This window comes from Balaenoptera borealis, assembly GCF_965194805.1.
Source record: "Balaenoptera borealis genome assembly, chromosome: 16".
Taxonomy (NCBI): domain Eukaryota; kingdom Metazoa; phylum Chordata; class Mammalia; order Artiodactyla; family Balaenopteridae; genus Balaenoptera; species Balaenoptera borealis.
The window spans coordinates 74552959-74572869 of NC_138872.1; the positions used below are offsets into that span (position 1 = coordinate 74552959).

The 19911-nt window shown below is 49.9% G+C and overlaps 1 protein-coding gene across 10 annotated transcripts in view; it reads left to right on the forward strand.

Annotated features, from left to right (window-relative positions):
* The window catches only part of CALN1 (calneuron 1), a gene marked incomplete at its 3' end in the record, with an annotated part of 477379 nt that overhangs the window by 9441 nt on the left and 448027 nt on the right, over positions 1-19911 (forward strand). For 2 of the 10 annotated variants that reach the window (XM_082358674.1, XM_082358668.1), the window contains exon 1: positions 1596-3434. The exons of 3 other annotated variants lie outside the window; for them this stretch is intronic. Coding sequence is in view for 1 of the 7 variants with exons in the window: in XM_082358671.1 (XP_082214797.1) it covers positions 14015-14082 (68 nt within the window). Of the gene's footprint in view, positions 1-1586; positions 3435-4029; positions 4548-13948; positions 14083-19911 lie in introns of those variants that run through there. 5 more of the 10 variants (XM_082358673.1, XM_082358665.1, XM_082358671.1 and 2 more) reach the window with 4 other exon arrangements.

Below are 19911 nucleotides of genomic sequence, written 5' to 3' on the forward strand. Positions count from 1 at the left end.
CGCCCTGGGCATTTCTTGTTCTTTGCCCTTGTTCCCTTTTGCAATTGCTTGATATTTGTCTTTCTCAAGTTCCTGAGCTCCCCAAAGGCTGGGCTGCATCTCCCCTACCTGCCACCATATCTCTGGTGCCTAGCAGGACACCAGGCATGACTGGTGAATGGAGGGAGGGGGATTCATTTAGAAATTTCTCGTAGGAGATCAGCTGAGAGAGAAAAGGGCTTGCGTGAAGCCGGTGACAGTGCGGATGGAGAGGAGAGGGCTGCGTAGGGCCATATCTCTAGGGTAGCACACGCTGACCATGCTGGATGTGGTGTTCTGGAAAACTGGGCAGAGGTCAAGATGATGTAATGGGCTGCAAAAACATTTTGCCTCCACATTCTTACCCCTGCCCGAGGAACAATTCTGTCTTGCTCTCTGTTCTCAGATCAGAACCCCAAGGGGATGAAATGAGAGATGAATTAAGGAGCTCCAATGCCCTAATAGCCTACACGGTCCAAGTTCCAAAATACTGATGAAACGTTCTAAGATTTACTCAATGAACCTAATGTAGCATCTACCAGTAAGCAGAACGATCATGTGTAAGTTACCCTGAGTTCTTCCCCGTAGGGCTGGCGTTCAGTTCAGTTCTGAGGTTGACTTCCTAAGTTGCCCCTGAAGAATCTTTTGTTTTGAATTCAGTAGCTCTAAAATTAGACCAGGAGTATTTTTTTCTTTTTGATATCTGTAAATTTGGTGTAATAAATGACAAATATGTAACATAAGGATATGCCAGTGGGCTCCAACATGAGGAACAATCTTAAAACTTTCCGCTCCCTCGTAATTTCTTTTAACCTGCAAATGTTAACATTGATTTCCAAAACGTGTGGTATGTGCCAGAATGTTCAGATTCTGACTTGAACATGACTATCAGAACACTCCAATTTGGGATCTCCAAGGAAAATTCTTGTCCAATCAGGAAAACAAAACCACACTAGCTATTTCAAACAGATGGTATTTAACACAGAGGATTAATTACACAGGAACTGGAAAGCTGAAACAATCCAAGAATTAATCACTGTGAGAACAGCTACCATCTCTAGGGCTGGGGAACACAAGAGAAGAGGTGGTCTTACCTGGCCTAAGAGAGGCCCTGACGGAGGCATCAACCCAGCAGGACTGCCACAGTGGAGGGGACACGGCGGTTGGGGTGGAGTGTGGATGGCTGGTGGGTGGTCTGAGTGCACGGGGACATGACCCAGCTGCTGGCACCTCTGCGAGGCGGGCAAAGCTGGTGCTGGACCTCGGAAGGGGTGCAGTGAGGCTGGTCTCAGCAGTAACGAAGGAGGCTGGGGGTGGGAGCCGTCCCTCTGCTCTCTCTCTCTCCTGGCTTTCCCATCTGCCTCCTTTGGCTGAACCACTGGAGGCCAGGGGGCAGGGGTGCCTGGGAAGAGTGGTCTAGAGAAGGGGTGCAGTGAGGCTGGTCTCAGCAGTAACGAAGGAGGCTGGGGGTGGGAGCCGTCCCTCTGCTCTCTCTCTCTCCTGGCTTTCCCATCTGCCTCCTTTGGCTGAACCACTGGAGGCCAGGGGGCAGGGGTGCCTGGGAAGAGTGGTCTAGAGAGCCCGGTCCCAGCGTGGCAGAGCATCTGCGACTGGCCTGTGCTGAGGGGCCAGGGTGGGTAACCAGGTTCACAAAACCAGATTTGGGGACAGGCCAATTTCGAGGCTCCACGGAATCACTCCCACCGTCTAAAGAGTGAGGCCTCCTGAGTTGTATTCTGGTAAGCTTATCTTGCAAAAGTCAGATAAAGTTAAGCTCCTGCAGATAGGAATGAAAGGGGTGGACATTCTCATTTGTCAATCACTGGAGGAGAGGCAGGTCATCATTTGGGCCAAAGGAGCAGAAACAGTGGACCTCAGACCGGTGGGGAGGGACCACCCTTCTCTTTAGGCCATGGTCTCTTCCGTTTGGACTTGGAGAGGTCAGGATCTTCCCAAGGGCACTTCCCCATTGTGGGGGCCTCAGATGACCTCCCCTCCTAAGGGCCCACTGGGGGCTGTGGCAGAGCTGAGTAAGCCACTCTCTCTGCCCCGGGGGCCTAGATCCTGTCACTGTCTGCGTTCATAGCCCTTTGTTCTGAGGAAAGACGTGTATTGCGGCATCACGGGGCACCAAGGGCCATGGGGCCATGGCGCTGGCAGCTGTGGTCCCATGGGGAGAGTACTCCAGGGGTCCCCGGGCGAGGGGTATCAGGCCACTGTCCCTCCCCAGGGAAGCACTCCCTTTGCTGCCAGTCTCAAAGATGTGGGGCTTGATTTTATTAATGAAAACTGGGGAAGAGACCCCAAGGATCTGATAGTAGGAATGGAGCTTGGAATTCCCTTGTCCCCTCCAGATACTTCCTTGTCATGTGGCTTTTCTTGGACGTGTCTCTGCCGTGCCAGCTGTGTCAACCCCAGAGGCCACCTTCCTCAGAGATGCCCTGAGGGCCAGAGGGCTCTGGGGCTGTGAGTCTGTGGGGACACTTTTTGTGCCAGGTACACATCTCCCACCCCAGCCCCCAGCCCCGATCTCCCCGTTTTTCTTGGTCACTCTCATTCAAGGCAAGAGAAGATGCCATATGCAAGTCTCCCTGGAGGATGGAGACAGGAAGTTACATGGAGCTGATGTCTAAGCGGGTGATAGCAGGGTCTTTGCTAAGAAGGTTTTTATTGCCAGGGGGCTTGAGGGCACTGGCCTCTGAGGGTGAGAGGAGGGTGCCAGGCAGGGGTAAAGTGGGTGTGGGAAAGGTGGGGAGAGACTGGAGCTGTCAGTGATTTTACCTGAGGCTCGGCTGGAATTGCAAGCACTTGCTTCCTGACCTTTGCCAGCCTGAGCTGGCTGTGCGCAGGACCCATGGCTCAGAGGAGAAGCTGCGATCAGGGAGAGTGTGTCCGCCCCACTCCATCCCTCATTGACTCGGAGGCCTTTGGAGATAATCCCACACAGTGTTTTTCTAGATTTTTTTATTTAACGGATGCCCTCTGCAGTGTGCCATCCCCGTCAGCCGAGGAGAAGATGTGGTCCAGCTTGGTGTTTGGATGATGGAGCGTGCTTTCTGAGAGTCCCCACGTCCCCCTCCTTGCTTCCCCTCTCTGGGAAGGGCGCTGGCTCAGTTCAACCCTGTCATTTTACAAATGAGAAAATCCAGGCTCAAGATGGGGAGAGGGTCGCATCTGTGCTTGTAGCAGAGCTGGGCAGGATCTGAGGTTCACCCGCATCCTGCCGCTCAACTCCCCTCCCCCTCCCCCCGCCCCTGAGGGCTGGGCCCTGAGTCTGCTGAGCCCCAATTGGCCGGATTTCTTTTGGGTGCTTACTGGGAGAAAATGATATTAAAAGTATCACACTAGGTGCTGCTATATCAGCTGAAGTGTCACAGAGAAAATCAACTCTTGTAAGGATGCCAAGCCCAGGATAGGTAAGTGTGAGGATGAGACAGGGAGGTCTTATCCGAGGTGAGGCTTCACGAATAGACAGCAGGAGCAGGTGGAGAGAGGCCATGTGGCCAGGGGGGCTCTGGGGGTCTTGGTCTTGAATCGAGACTCTCCGTGGCATAGAGCCCTGCTCCTGGACAGGCAGCACAGAGGCAGGGACCCCCCCGCCCCCCCCGCCCCTTGGCTCATACCTCCACCGCCTTTCCCTAGGCTCCCTTCTGGCTGTGCTCTGTGTTACAACTGTTTCCCTTATTGATCTACCTGTAAAATACAGGACGTCTGGCTGGCTGCGGGTCATGTGCCTTTGTACCTGGGGGTCTGGAAGATGGGCATGTGTGCGTACCTAGATAGGTGTGTGTGTACCTGGGCAGGCATGTGTGTGCATGGGCAGGGGTGTGTGTGTACCTGGGCAGACGTTTGTACATGTGCAGGTACGTGTGTGTGTGCATGGGCAGGCATGCGTGTGTACCTGGACAGATACGTGTGTATGTGGGCAGGGGTGTGTGTACAGCGTACACGGTAGCTGTCACCCAGCCGTCCTTTCAGGAAGGAAGCACTCAGCAGAGCCCCTGCTGCCCACTTTTCCTGGGCACTGTCCATCCAACCCCACATCTGGAGAGGGGGTTCCTGCAGTCACCTGCACCCAAGGAGCCCAGCTCTTCTCCCCGGTCTGGGAGACTGCGTGCAGGACTCACTCGGATGGGCAGTGCCTGGGTCCACGGCCCTGCAGTTCTGATTCAAACCACGTAGCCCAAGATCCCCCCCGGGTTCCCGGCTGCACTTTCCCACCTTCACTGCTCGGCTTCCTTGCTGAAGAGAGAGGTCTGCAGGAAGCTGTTCCAGCAGCTGGGAGCAGTGGACGGACCAGCAGTAAAGGTGGCAGCAGGCGCAGCACCGGCACCCTCCAAATTGGGGCTCTAGCCCTTTAAATCTTCTCAGTTACCAAAAAAGAAGAGGCATCAGACCCTGTTAATTAAAGCTCACCCTGGTCCATCATTCTGAGGAGCTGCAGTGCTCCGCTCCTTCCTGATGGCGTAGAGATTCTCCTTAACTCCCAGCCATGGATCTTGGAGAATTTCCCCCGAGATCAGCAGGAGGTATGATCCTTGTCGATGGCACTCCGGGGCTTGTGTGGCTCTAAATCAATAACACAACTGACTGCATGGACGCTGCCTGGCCCGCCTTTCCTTCCTGCTTCCCCTCTGCTTCCTCTCCAATTTCCCAGCTTGTGTTTAGTTGAAACAAATCAAGTTTTCATGGGTTTTGGAGGAAGGGGAGGGGTCGGGGTCTGGAGGGAGCTCCCAATGTGTTTGTTTTGGCCCTGGCTTCACCTAGCTGCCCAAGTGGCTTGGAGGAGCCAGGAAACATGTTTCTTCAAGCTCGGGCTCCTGCCAAACCATTTCCTCCCTGGCCGGGTCCCCTCCCTCAGGTCAGCATGAAAAGGGCATAACCCTGACTTTGACTCGCTTCTTAAATCAATGACCTGCCACCGAGTCAGTCTGACGATGGCCGTTCCCCTGTGTTATTGGAAAACTCATCGCATAGAACTTTCTCTCTGTAAATTGTCCCGGCAGGAACACCGTGCGGCGCCTCCCTTCCCCTTTACATTGAATGCTGCTCGATTAAAATGCTTGCTGTAGGATTTCAGGAATCCATAACCCTTTCCCGGTGCCTTTTGAGGAAACTCACTTCTAGCCGAGTCTAAGGTTCTGTGGCAAAGAGTTGTTTTTCTTCAGGAATCTGCTCTAGGCTGGCAGAGAGAGGGAGGAGATTTATCTTCTTTCACATTGCATTTCGTAAATTGTACTTGGGCCCAGAGAACATCTATCTGTAAATCCTTCATTGATTTGTTTTCAGCCCCAGAGCTTCCTTCTGGGTGAAATGCTCTTCTCGAGTCGTACCCGAAAGAGAGGTTTCCTCTTAATCAGCTTGACGTGACCTCACAGATGTCCCTGAAGGCCAGGCCCTGGCAGAGGGAGCCCTTTTCATCGTCCTGGGTAACAATCCCCGGGAGCTCGAAATACGGGGTCCATGTGCTTTGAGAGGAGGCTTGCAACCCCCTGCCCCGGGAAAGTAGCTTCGGATGCAAAGCACTTTTACTGATGTTTCCAGGGGTTTTAACACTCTGGATGATTAACATTGCTTTCCAAATCTTGAGAGGGATCTGGGCCAAAACATAGCTCACGGGAGTGGGGATTTCCCCACAAAGTCATTGCCTGCAGTGTCCCCAACTGTTCACAGGAACAGTCGTTAGGGTGTGTGCAGCGAAATCCTTTCCGATCCCCCAGCCAAGAATGGGAACTTTCTCTGGGTGAATGGCATGGAAGTCAGTGTCTGTGCCTCCCGGAGACCAGGGATGCAATGTGATTCGTATTCTCAGGACAATAAAACTCTCAGCCGTGGCAGAAACACTCTGGTTAGGAGAGACTATTCAGAACCTACAAATGAAGCAATTGATGGCATTCCTAATCACTGTGCCCATCAGTGGATTCGTGTAATAATTTGGAGATTCTGAGGGAGGCATCCAGGGAGAGACGTTTCCTGTAAACTGAAAGCCACACGGGAAGCAGGATGAAGCGGGGTGGCCCGTGGGAGGGTTCCATACCCCCTTCCCAGCTTTGCTTCCAGCTGGTCTGTGAATGGCTTTGTGAGGGTTGGGCTTCTGCCTGGTGTTGGGATGCTAGGTGGCACCGTGGCCATGGCGAGCAGGGTACTTCCCTGAGCTCATAGACAGAGGGTCCAACCTGAGTGCTCCTCAGGCAGAGCCGGGCCCCTCTTCCTGCCCTTTTCCCTTCACCCCCTTGAGGCCCAGTGGTTACATAAGTAGACTGTTCCTTTGTGTCAGTTTTTCTCTTCACCTTAATGGTGTGTGTGTGTGTGTGTGTGTGTGTGTGTGTCAAAATTTATTGGATGGCTACTGGCTTTCAAGGAGCTATGAAGAGATCCCAATGGAGTTTGTTTAGACCCGGCAACTTCGTAGAGTTTTGTGGTCCATGGGAATTCATTTAATGGCCTTGGCAGGCTCTCACATTACCAGGGTGATGGAGCAGAAAGGACGTGGCCTTCGGGGAAGGACAGACCTCTGTTGGAATCTCAGCTCCACCGCTTACTAGCGTGTGGCCTGGGCCAGTTACCTAATCTCAGTGAGCTTCAGTTTCTTCAACTGTGATATGGTAAAGTTGTCAGGATTCAATGGAATAATGTAGCTAAGGTCTGGGGACACAGCAGGTATGAAAGAAATTGTTCTCTCCTTCCAATGAAGGCAGCCACCTTCAGTTAAGTAAACTCTATCACCAAGGATGGAACTATTGATATTTAAATATCTCCAATGGCTCCTTCACTGACCGCTGGCCCGTGCCTTCTCTGAGGGCAGGGACGACCTCATTGTGTCATCACACCCCTCCCCATGGCTAGCACGGGGCCTGGCGTGGCCCTGAAACTACATAAAAGTTTATTGAAAAAATACATGATGGTCTGTGGACATGTAACCTTCAACATCGGTGATCTTTAACAGCTAAACCAAACCACTGCTCACTCACTTTACTTACGAGATACAGCGGAGCCAGATGCGTCAAAGAGCCCCGTGACTGTCATAAATTGGGACTCAAATATGTCCTTTTGTGGGGAAATCTGAACTAGTACTAAATATCTCCTGCACGAGGACCTGGAGCAGGAGCCTGCGGACCCCAGGCATGTCCTGGAAGCCGTTCTGCTTGCTGAGTGTCGAAGTCACCACTGCCCTCCCTCACCGTGGGCTACCCACTCTTTGTCACGCTTGAAGAAGAGAAGAGCGTTGAAAAGGGAAAACCGCTCCGTGTCTCTGGTGTGTAGGACAAGTCAGTCAATAGATCAGTCAGTTCATCGATCACTTGATGTGTATGTAGACAGTGCCCATTGGGGAGGGTCGTTGATTTAATAAATATTTATCAAAGGTAATAGTAATTGTGATAATAATCGTAATAATAATAACAACAACTCATACCATCGCCACCTAGCATTCACCCAGGGCATCAACCCCAGGATGACAGCACCTCTGCTGTCAAGTGGGAGGCAGACAATTGTGTCCATGCAGATGATGCAGGTTATGAGAGGCAGGAGTCCAGGGGACCACGGGCGCACAGCGGTAGGGCCCTAACTTGGGCTCAGCTCAGTTATTTGGGTGACCCCCAAAGTGAGTCCCCAAAGAGGTGGCTTTGGAAGAGCATTCTTGACAGAGGAGGTGACACAAGCAAAGGCCAGAGGTAGAAGAGGCACTTGAGGGGGTGGTGGGTGATTCCACCTGGCTATGTTCTGGAGGGCCAGGTGGTGAGAGAGGGGCCAGGTCCCAAAGGGCCCTGGGTACCCGCAAAGGAAGGAACATTATTCTAAGGGAGATAGAGAGAGTCACTTGGGAAAATGGAATTCAACCAATTTGTATTGAGCACAAAGTGTGCACGGAGCTGCGGTCTAGGCACAGCAGTGAACAAACCAGACAGAAAGCCCTGCTCTTGTGAAACTTTCATCCAGCGGGGAAGACAAAAAATAAGCAACAGCAGGGTGAATTGTAAATTGTAAATAGCATGTGCTGGAGAGAACATCACTCAGGGAGAGTGATGGGCCTGGGTGGGCGCAATCCCAAACAGGATGCGGGGAGAAGGCAGTGCTGGAGTAATGCCCTTGGAGGTGTCACCAGAACTTGGGCTCTGACTTTGAGGGAGATGGAAGTTTGCACCGGGTTCTGAGCAGAGGAGGGACATTTAAAAATGATTCTTCTGGGACTTCCCTGGTGGCGCGGTGGATAAGAGTAAGAGCTCCCTATGCAGGGGGCCCGGGTTCGATCCCTGGTCAGGGAACTAGATCCCACATGCATGCCACAACTAAGGAGCCCGCATGCCACAACTAAGGAGCCCGCCTGCCACAACTAAGACCCGGTGCAACCAAATAGATAAGTAAATATTTAAGAAAAAAAAAAAAAAGAAAGAAAAAAAAAAGATTCTTCTAACTACCGTGTTGGAAAACGATTCTAGGTGATGGGGTGGAAGCAGGAAGACCAGCTGGGAGATGATTACCAAATCCCAGTGAGAGGGGACGGTGGCTGGACAGGGAGTAACAGTGGATGTGTGCAAAGTACTAGGATTCTGTTTTTTTGTTTTTTGATACTGTTTTTTTTTTGTTTTGTTTTGTTTTTGTTTTTCTTTTTAAGAATGGAGGCAATGGGATTTGCTGATGGATTGGGTAATTGTCTGAGATGAAACGATGAGTCAAGGATGACTCAAGCTTCTTTGGCCTCTGCTGGGGACAGCTGTGGGTGGAGCAGGTTTGGGAGGAGCTCAGGAGTTGGTTCTGCTAACTTTGCAACGTCTGTTGAGCATCCCGGCAGAGGTGTTGAGTGGGCTGTCCTGAGTTCACAGGAGAGATCTGGGCTGGGTACAGCCTTGGGAGCCATGAGCCCAGATGGTATTTAAAGCTATATCAGATGAGATCATCAGGAGACCGGCTACGGATGGAGAGGACACGGGACTGGATTCTGAGGCATTACAACTATTTACATGTTAAAGAGAGGAAACTAGCAAAACCAGTCAAGGAGACGGAAGAAGAGGTGTCTCTGCTGTATAAGACAATTCATCCCCTTCCTGTATTCTACCTTTTCTCTTCTCCTGGGAACAAGGCTCATAGATCATCCTCCCCATTTTCCGCTTGTCTTTTTCTCTTGGCTTCTTCCCAACATCCTTAGAGACCTGCTCAGGTCTCCTTCATCTTAAAAGGAACCCTTTCTTGACTCCTGAGATCTCCATTTTCTTTTGCCCTATTTTTCTCTCTTCTTTTACAGATAGACTTTTCTTTCTTTCAACATTAATCGAGTAACTACTATATGCCAGGCATGAAGGATGCAGAGACAAAAAACAGACTTTCTCCACTTGAAAGAAGATCTATTTATTTCTACCTTGGCTACTTCCATAAAGCATTTTGGATAGCATTTTGGTGGTGGATATATAATGAAGTAGAAAATATATAAATCATAAACTAAGGAGAAAAATATTGTACCAAGGAGAATACAGTTTAGAAGCACAAGATCAGAAAAAAATAGATTGCACAATTAAAGGTCAAAGGGTTGTATAAGAATATAATTGAGGGACTTCCGTGGAGGTCTAGTAGTTAAGACTTGCGCTTCCACTGCAGGGGGCGCGGGTTCGATCTCTGGTCAGGGAACTAAGATCCCACATGCCGCACGGTATGGCCAAAGAAAAAGAAAAAAAAAAAGTAATAGAGCCACCAATCTGATCAGAACTTCTGGTCAGAAAAAAGGAAAATGGGCCAATAAGTACGTACTGTATAGCACAGGGAACTATACTCAATATCTTGTAATAACCTACAATGGAAAAGGATTTTAAAAAGGGGATTTAATATATATATATATATATAATATATATATATATATATCACTTTGCTGAATCTAACACAGCATTGTAAATCAGCTATATTTCAATTTTTTAAAAAAGGAAAATGGGAACTCCTTAAAATACTTACAGAAGTACAATATGTATCCCAGAAGTTCTCGTATCATTAATTATATAGCTTCATACATTTTTACCAACTGAACACACTAAGCAGCTCCCAGATCAAGAACTAGGACAGTATTCACACCCCAGATCCCTCCTCTCTCCATAGGGACTGACATTGTCGATTTGCCTGTTTCAAACTTTTTTTGGGAAATGCTTATTGAGTTTCATTGTCCATGAGATGATATGCTAGTTCCTCAAGGCAAACAAAATTTTTCTGGCATTTTGTTCTAAAAGAATATTTTCTTCTGGAGTTTCATTTAAGGGACACTGAAAAAATTGGATAGACTATACCTTGTCTATTTCCCTAACATATTTTGGATAGTATAATGTATACATGTGTATGTAATGAAACATCAAATGTAAAAATTTAAACTAAGGATACAAAAGGTCGAAGGGTGACAGTTACTTAGCATCAGAAGGCAGAACCTGGAGAGGATGGGATGCCATAGAGAACGGGGGCAGGGAGCAACCCTCGGGTTTGGAAAGTAGGAGGCGCCCAGCACGCTTTCCTGGAGCGATGGAGGTGGAAGCCAGATTGAGGGAGGTCAGGGGAGGAACTGGAGCTGTGAAGTGATGCCTTTGATTGGAGACCACTATTTCAAGGGGGTGCATTCTGGTGGGAAGGAGAGAGAGGGTGGCAGACAGAGGGAGTTGCAAAACCTCAGGAAGCGTTGAGTTTACTTCTCAGTAGAATGGGAGAGACTTCATCATGTTCTCGGAGAAACAGATGGTCAAGAGATAGCGGAAAGAAATAAAGGGGAGAGAAAAGAAAACTAAAGGAGCAGGGACCTAGCTAAATTCTCCTAGTGCGCACGTGCAGACGCGCACACACACGCTCACACATTCAGCCTACCTTGCTTTCCCTCCCTCTGTCACTCTTGCTGGTCATGGACCCCTCTCCTTGCCGTTGTTCTCCTTTGTTTGGAAGCTAAGATGCCTTTAGCACTCACACACCCCAGTGGGGGCTCTAGGACGTGATCCACTCGGGCCTCTCCCTAAAGACAGGGGCACTGTGGGTACCTGCTGGGCTTCATTTCAGCCATCTGTCCCGGATGTCAGGGCTGCCTTAGTGAGGTCCAGCCTGTGTCCTTATTTTTCCAAATGAGGAGACTGAGGCCCAGGTTTTCCTGGCAGCGTAGAGAGAGCAGCACAGAACTCACCCCCAGACCTCTGGACGGCTTGATCACAGCTTCAACAGACATTTCTAGAACTCTCTCTCTCTCTTTTTTTTTTTCATGTTTTCCCACATCAGTTTATTTTACCTGAAGAACAGCGAGAGGTTACAGCACTACATCCCCATGGATAAGACATTTTATTAAATTCCATGTCATTCTGAAATAGCACGTAAAGAAAATCTTTGTTTTCACTTGAGAATGCCAAACAATGCTGTGTGTATGTGTGTGTATGTGTGCGTGTATACATACACATACTCACAGGTACATATATTGATATATATACATATACAAACATATGTATGTATTTATTTACATATGTATTTATGTATGTATCTACCTATTACTATGTTTTAAATAAGATTGGCAATACAATGTAGAGGTCATGAAATGTGATTTTAAAGGCTTTGGAACTGAGTCCCATTAACTTGTAAGCATTCCTGGGGGCACTAGAGAATGCTCTCTCTTGATCTCTCAAACTTGAGTATTTCTCAAATTCCAGCGTGCTTCAAAATCACCGTGGCGGGGGGGGGGGGGGGGGGTGGGGTTGTTAGGACACAGATTCCCTGAGCTCCACCCCCAGAACGTCAGATTGGGTTCTGAGGCGGGGCTGAGAATTTGCATGTCTAACAGCTTCCCAGGTGATGCAGAGGCTGCTGGTCTGGGGACCAGGCTTTGAGAACCCTGCTGGGGAGGTGCTGTGGGCAGAAGAGGCAGGGAGGGAAGCTGGACCGAGTTCCTAGGAGGTTTTCCTTTGGGCTGGTCTCAGTTCCCTCGGGTCAGGCCTGAATGAGGTGGAGGTGGCCAGCCCCAGGAAGACGAGCCATTCCACCTTCTAGCCACCAAAAGATCTAAGGAATGCGGTGGGGCAGGCTGTGTGCTCTGAGACTAATCCCGGCAGAGTCAGGCTGTCCTTAAACACGGCACCGTCCGGGCTGTTCCAGCCCTCCTGCCTGTCCTTCCGTGGGGGACAGAAACACAGGGGAACCCGCTGCTTGGACCCAGGTTGGGACTCCCAGGTCACAGTGCACTCCCAGCAATTCTGAGAGCTGCTTCCCCTCCCGGATCCCCAGGGGAAGGAGGAACGCCTTGCTGGGTGTGACCCAAAGTTCTCCCTCTGCATATTCCATTATCTTAGCTCTCAGCGCATATGTCAAGTGAATTCTGTGTCTCTGGCAGGTTATTAGGCACTGAATTAGTGCGGTGCAATAAAAACTGTAATAAAGCTGTACCAGACTCTTAAATTGTTAAAATTTATTATAAAACTTGCCTAGTTATTAACTGATTTTCGCCTGTGTGCGTTTGCCGGCGCCCGAAGCCAAAGAAGATGAAAAGTGGCTCTGTCAAAGGGAGGCCGAGAGTTGGCTCCTGGAATTCTCCAGCGTCCCAGCGGGGCAGCAAATTCACAGATTCACGGAGAGCACGGCTGACCTATCACTGATGGCTTCTGCCCCTCCCTGGCGCTGCCCGGGGCTCTCCAGGGCTGCAGGTCACGGTCCCATGGGAAGGCAGCCCCTCTGTCCACTTCAAGGAGGTCCTGGGGAGGCCGAGGGACGCGTGGATACACGGGGCCTCGCATCTCACCAGTGTTTGGGCTCAGGAGGCCTGGGTTCTCCCCCATCTCTAATCCTGGGACCGAACATTTAGGCTTGGAAAACTGCTGCCCGTGGGCTTCTGCCGCATTCTCTTCTGCCGTATCCTCAGGCTTATTTCCCATTCTGTCTTTTTTTTTTTTTTTTTTTTTTCGTGCTGCGTGGCATGTGGTATCTTAGTTCCCCCGAGGAGGGATCGAACCCACACCCCCTGCACTGGAGGCTTGGAGTCTTAACCACTGGACCATCAGGGAAGTCCCCCTCCCACCCCCGCCTCTGTCTTTTGAGAACCAAATGGAGTGGCCAAATTTTCCTCCACTCAGCTAAGGCTGTTTGCCGGTGGGTCCATCACCAGGGAGCTGGTCACTGGGCTGTCTGGGTCTCCCAAGCGTTCTCCGGAAATGAGATGAGGGTGTCTTCCCTGCTGCTCAATTCCGTGGGACGTGGGAGGATGATGTGTTCTCTGGTGCAGACAGAGATGTTCTCTAGAGACCTTAGGATGGAGTGGGGGAGGGGATCCCTGGCTTCCAGTGTGCATTTTGAACCAAGTCCCAGGTTGCTGTCTTGACCCTGGCTCCAACCCCCTAAGAGATGCTTTTGAGCCGATGGTGGTGTCCTGATTGGTTTTTTAGCCCTGAGTTTTTATTGCCACCTTGAGACTAGCTAGATTGTAAATTTACCTGAACCCAGAGGCACCTCTGCCTGAGAAAAAGTGAGAAAGAAAAGCTCAGAATGTTTCCCAAATGCCAAGGCTGAGAGTTTTCTTGCGTCTCCGCCACTGTGCCCTGGAGTTGCCCTCGGGGGCTCATCAATCCACTGGTACCCTGTAGATTTCCACCCGTAACATACCAGGAACCACACACGCCGTCATGGAGTCCCTGGGGTGGGGGGGAAGGGGATTGGGCCCTGCGCTTAGGGAGCTCCCAGCCTTGCCATGATCTGTGTGGTTCATGGTGAGCTGAAAAGCTCAGGGCCGGTATGGGAGATCTCCTCATCTTTACAGTCCCTTGGGGAGAGGTTTTCCTCCACCATGTTTCTGTTTAGTCCCTATGTATATAGCGTAGCTGATGCCTAAGCCTCAGAGCTCACCCTCTTACTAAGAGCTGGGGAAGCCCAGTGATTGAGTTCCTGCTTTCTTGCGAATACACTGCTCTTGTTGGGACACTGGTTTGTTTTCGTTTTTTGACCCTAGGTCACTAAGACTGCCACTTGAGTGGGAAGTTGCGGGGAGCATGACCTATATTTTAAAGACTCCTAGATGGGGCAGATGGCTTTCTCCCTTCTAGTCACTGATTTGGAGGAAAGTGAAATGAAATCAGCAAAAATGTAAGACATCTAAGCTTCAGTGATTGTCCAACACTCCAAATCCTCCCTTGCCTTTGCTCTGTCCCATCAAAGCCTAAGGGTAGTCCATGGCACGTGTACGGAGAGTAACAAATATTTGGGATACAAACAGAGTCATGAGTTTCTTCCTTTCTCACCTCCTCTTGGCATGGTTGTACCGTGCACACAGAAGCTAACAAGATTACATGAATATGTCATAAAGTGAAATCTAGCTAGTTCATCGTCTCTTTGGCCAGGCAGAATGATTTCCTGGTTTTAAAAGACAATGAAATTGCTGATGTGAGAGCTGGTCCCTGCTGAAGTCGGTTATAAAGTGGCCAACTTAAGAGAGCCATGGCGCACTGCAGAAACCCCACGTTTAGCATCCATTTATATCTTCACTACCTTGTTCCAGAAAGGATGCAAGGCGGTTTGCAAGGATGCATATCCAACTGCAAGGCCTCATTAAATGAAAAAATAAATGGACAAAGAAAATAAGACAAAGGGAAAACAAGACAGCAAAAGCAAGAGTGGAGACAGGAATGAGGTTAGGACACAAAATTCATGACATCCGTTCCTGTGCATTTGCTAGAGGTGGAACTCTGGGGCAGCCCTGAGCTTTCCCTCAGCCAACACAGAGAAGGAAGCGGTCCTTTATTAAAGCATCCACGCCATAAGAGCCAACCAACTGCTCAGAAAAGGCACAGCTATTTCTGTTTCTGGAGGCAGAGAGAAATGTTCCCCGTGGGTCCTCAGAGAAGGGACGCGGTGTAATACAACACGCAACGACCTGAATGGCCTTACTGTCCATATGGCAAGGAGTTTAATAGAGCTGCCTCTTGGAACATTCCTCAAGGTGGGGGGGGGGATGGTTAGGGAGAGAGAGCTGCCCCAAAATACTCTCCGGAGGTCTGACTCAAACTTAGAATTGAGATGATCGATGATAGGCTGCCTTTGCCTCAAGCCTTTTTCCATGATGAGTGATTCCAAGGCGTGGCATCAGAGGCTGCTGTAGTGTTCAGGGGTGTGTGTGTGTGTGTGTGTGTGTGTGTGTGTGTGTGTGTGTGTGTGTATGGGAGGGTGGTAAAGATGGCTGTGCTGAGGGTTTACCTACCCCAAACCCTCAGCTTTGTCCCTGTCATTTTTCATATTGGGGTTCCTTATAACATTTACCTGAAGAAAGGGTTTCCCCACTAGTCGTAATAGCTTGAAAATCATGGTTTAGGAAAATGGCTTAACTTAATTCGATGGGTGGGTTTTCTCCCAACAGCATGAGCACAGGGCAATGAATTTTGAGGTAATTCTCCTTGACAGGTTCTTGGAGGGCAGCTGCCCTGGGCTGCTGGATGGGTTCAATCCCATATGCTTTAACAGGTGGTGGAGCTGGAGGGGGCCCTGAAATCCTCTAAGGAAACTGAGGAGGTGACCAGGACACCTTCCTGAACAGAATGCTGTTTGGGATGCATCTACCGCCACACCAGCTCCTTCGAACTGGCCTCTCTTCTGATTGCTTGGTGCTCGACTGGTGTCCATTTTGATTGGTCAGTGTCTATGCCCTACGTGGTTGCTCATTTTGAATATCACCCTGCCTGCAGTGCGGCTGAGAAGCTCCTCAGGGAGAATTTTGGGTCCCCTACAGAGTCCAGACCAAGGGTCTAACAACGCCCCCAACTCTGACTATGGCAGAAAAACTTTTAATCCAGAAAAAAATGTAAACATTCCACCTCAGTGATTAGCCTCCCCATAAAAAAAAAACCCATTATATTTAACTTAAGGCATCACCATTTCCTCTGAAATAAACTGGCCACAAATTAAACTTGTAGGTCCCAGAATGAGCTAATTTTACATACATATTTTTGACTCCAAGGCAGTTAAGTGATGAAGAATGATTTCTGAAAAATGATGACGTTGGGTTTCAGAGTAGCTGATCTACATGCTTTCTTTTTGGCAGTAACTAGAGATCAAAGCCACTTGTCTATAACGGCCCCTACTAATTCATGACCATAAAATCATGCCCTCTTTTCAAAAGAGAATAATGATCATTCTGTTCTCTGTTGGTGTTCAGTTCATCTAAGAGGGGCCTCAAGTTATAAAGACAGAAAATAAGAAGGAAGAAATACAATCCTACTTTACATCACGTTTATATGCGTTCTCTGCACCATTTGCTATTCTGGGTGCTGGGTTAGAGCAAGGAACAGAGCTGATAAGGTTCCCACACTTATAGAGCTCGTGCTCTAGAGGGAGAGACAGACAATAAGCATTTAGCAAATATTTTCTTTTATGTCTTTGAACTAATTCCAATATCTGAATCAGCTTGAGCTTGGTGTCCATCAGTTGCTTTTTCTCTTGAATACAGGTCATATTTGCCTGGTTGTATGTATGTCTAGTAATTTTGAATTGCGTCTTGGGCTTTGTGAATGACACATGGCAGAGACTCTGGGTTCTGTTATGTGCATCTGAAGAGTATCCACTTGTTTGTCAGTTTGTTTGTTTTGGAAGGAAGTTAACTTGGCTGGACAGGAGCTGAAACATCCACTCAGTTCTCTGAGGCTTAGCTGCGCTGCCTGAGTCTGCCCTGGGTGTATAGTCCTGGGATTGACCAGAGGTTCGGCAGAGTTACTCGGGATATTTGGGTCTCCCCTCTGTGACTCTCTCCCTTCTGGTACGTCCCTGATGCTGTTGATTCCCTGAACTCTGTGTTCTGATTCCTTAACAGTAAGATTTCAGTTTCTAGCCTCACAGGGCACTGACAGGGGGCTACCTTCAGGTGAAAACCATAAAAATGGGAAATCACTTTCCCTCCTCCAAATATCAACTCCCTATCAGTTTCTTCCTATTTGTGGTCACTCTCAGTGACTTTTGAGCATTGTCTTTTAGATACTCCCCAGAATTTGTGATTGTTATTTGTCGGAGAGTTAGTCTTCTATGAGCTGCTCTGCAATTATTATAAGTAGAACTCCCAAATTTATCAAGCAGATAGATAGATGGATAGATAAGATCATTTCAGATAGTGATAAATGCTATGATGGAAAAAAATAGGACAGAGAGTGTCTGGAGTGTATGTGGAGGGGGCACTTCACCTGAGTGATTGGGAAGAACCTCTCTTAGGAGGTGACATTGAGCGGAGACCTGAATGATAAGGAGAAGCCAGATGTTCATGGATCTGGCATGAGCCCTCCAGAGGGAGCATGAGGTATACAAATACCCAGGCAAGAATGAGCTGGGTGCGTAGGAGGGCCAGGGATTAGGTAATGGGAACAAGAGAGCAGGTGGTCAGAGGCTAGATCACACAGGGCCTCGTAGCCCACGGTAGGGCACTGGCATTTTATTCTGCATGTGATTGGAAATTTAAACGAGACATGATGTGATCTATTTCGTGCTTTCCAAAGATCGCTCTGGCTCTTCGGAGAGCAGGCAGGAGCGGAAGCAGGCTGCCGTGGTCGTCTAGATGGGAAGGATGGGGGCTTGGGCGACGGGCCCAGTAGTGGGGAGTGTGGATGAGCCCCGGACACCAGGGGTCAGTGCTGGCCATAGCTAGCCACTGTCCCCAGAACAAAGACCTAAATGAGGTTGTCAGAAGTGGTTCCTAAGAGACCACTCCTGGAGTGATCAGTTCAACCCAGTGGTCATAGCAGAACGGCCCTGCCTAGCCCTGTCTGGCTTTCTGGGAAATTTGGGCTCACAGTTTTTCAGGCACAGAACTAGTAGTCATGAGGTGGGACAAGAGTCTCATCGAACTGGGCTGGGCCAGGCTCGTACCCACTTCCGGTCCCTTTGCCCAGGTGAGGCCCTTCCATGCAGTCTGAGGGTAAGTGAGCTCAAGTCTGGACCTCATATTCTGCCATATAACATTCCATTTCCAGAAGTCAACGGCAGATAGTCCCTCCTGGTTTCCTGGCCTAAGCGGGGGCACTGGCACAGCCCAACAGAGAAGTCCCTGCGTCCCACGCAGCCAGGGTGACCCCAAGACCCATTGATGAGGCGCCCGCAACCGTGACTAATGGACACGAAGAGCTAATGGACTCCCCTCCATTCTCAAAGCCTCTGCCGACACTGCCACCAAGAATAACAGGCGTTTAGAAACTAATTATACATCTGGACAAATCTGTTTCAGTCTACTGGGTTGAACATAATCATATTAAAATATAATGAATACATTCAAACACACAGTGGAAGCAGCGCCGGCAGGGGAGGCTGGCGTTTAAGAGAGTGGCGCTGGCGGAGCGCCCCGCAGGCCGGTAACTGGTTTCCTTGTCACTTTTAGTTTAGGTCCTAATCTACTGCCTCCTGCCCTGACGCGGGCTTGTCCACACAGACTGGTGGCGGGTCTGGCCCTGACTTTGTTGGCTGGCGTTTGATCTTTGTCTCGTTTGGGTTGGAGAGGTGGAGTCGGGGTTGCAGGATGTTTGGGGTGATGTGGTGACCACAGCCCTCAACCCTCTGGGCAGCCAAAGTCCCTGGGAATGGGGGTGGAGGGCACCAAACGACACTGGTGCTGCCCAAATCCCGGCCTCCAGATCCAGCCTGGACACCCTCAACCGGACTCATGGAGCATGTGTCCTGCACTCCAGCTTGGACGAAGCCTCAGGACTCTCCTGGGAATCCCTGAGAGCCTGAGCCCCCTCTGGCAGCCGACCCGGCCCCTGAAGCAGGTTTTGGCCGCGACACCCTGGACCAAGGCCTTGGCCTCAGCTCCCTGCGGCTTCTTGCTGCTGCCCTGTGCCACCTGTACCAGCCGAGCCCAGCCCAGCACAGTCCTCAGCTGGGTGTGGTGTTCCAGGTGACTGGAAAGTGTCAAGGGTGGGGTGAAGGGGCCCCTGTAGGCATCGGTAGCCCGCTTCCGGAAGAGCAGCACCGCAGCATGGAAGCAAATTGGGTCTAGGGCTGAGGCTGTCTGTCTCTTTTGGTGCTGCCTCTAGGTGGAGGGTCCTGGACCCCGGGGACTACATCAGAGGCAGGCACTGGGGTGACCACTGCCGAAGGAAGCCACAGGTGAGAGCTTGATTGTACCTCCCAACCGGGAGGCTAGTGGCCCAGTTGGTACCTTGCAGCCACACATTATCTCCGAGGCCTCTTCCCACCGCCCGGGGTCCCAGCATCTTAGTCACTGCTCTGGCTTCCAGAACTGTCCCAGGAGGTTCTTCTAAAATGAGATGGTGAACTGGGGGCCCCTGGGCAAGAGCCAGCCCACAAAGAGGTTTGCCATTGTTGTTGTTTGGTTTTGCGTTGTTGTGTTTTTTAATTTTGTTGTTGTTTTCTCACAAAGTGTTTTAAACCTTTGAAGTAGGTGCCAGCACTTAAAAATCAGTCGATTTATTGTTTCAACCGTCTGCATTTCTAGCTTCTCTGTAAACATTACACCTGGCCATGCCGTGCCAGACTCCCTCACAGTAGGTGCAGAGCTGTGGCTACTCCTTTGGACAAGGTGAGCCATTCCACGGTGGTCACCCGCTTGCTTGACACTTGGCTGCTTTGCCTCTTTACATTACTGCCCAATCCCTGCAGGCATTGGAGTCGCCACCCCCTGTCTTATAATAAGAAGGAAATAATACTGATGCATCAGCAGTGGATCACACACTAGTATGAATTAGATTCTAGTGCCCCAGCAAAGAGAAGGGTGCTAACTTTGTATAAGTCAGCTTGGGCTGCATAACAAAGTACCATTGCTGGGGTGCTTGAACAACAGACATTTATCTTTTTCATAGTTCTGGAGGCTGAAAGTCTGAGATCAGGGTGCCAGCATGGTCAGGTTCTGGTGAGGGCTCTCATCCTGACTTGCATATGTCCACCTTCTCACTGTGTCCTCGCATGGCAGAAAGAGAGAGACAGAGG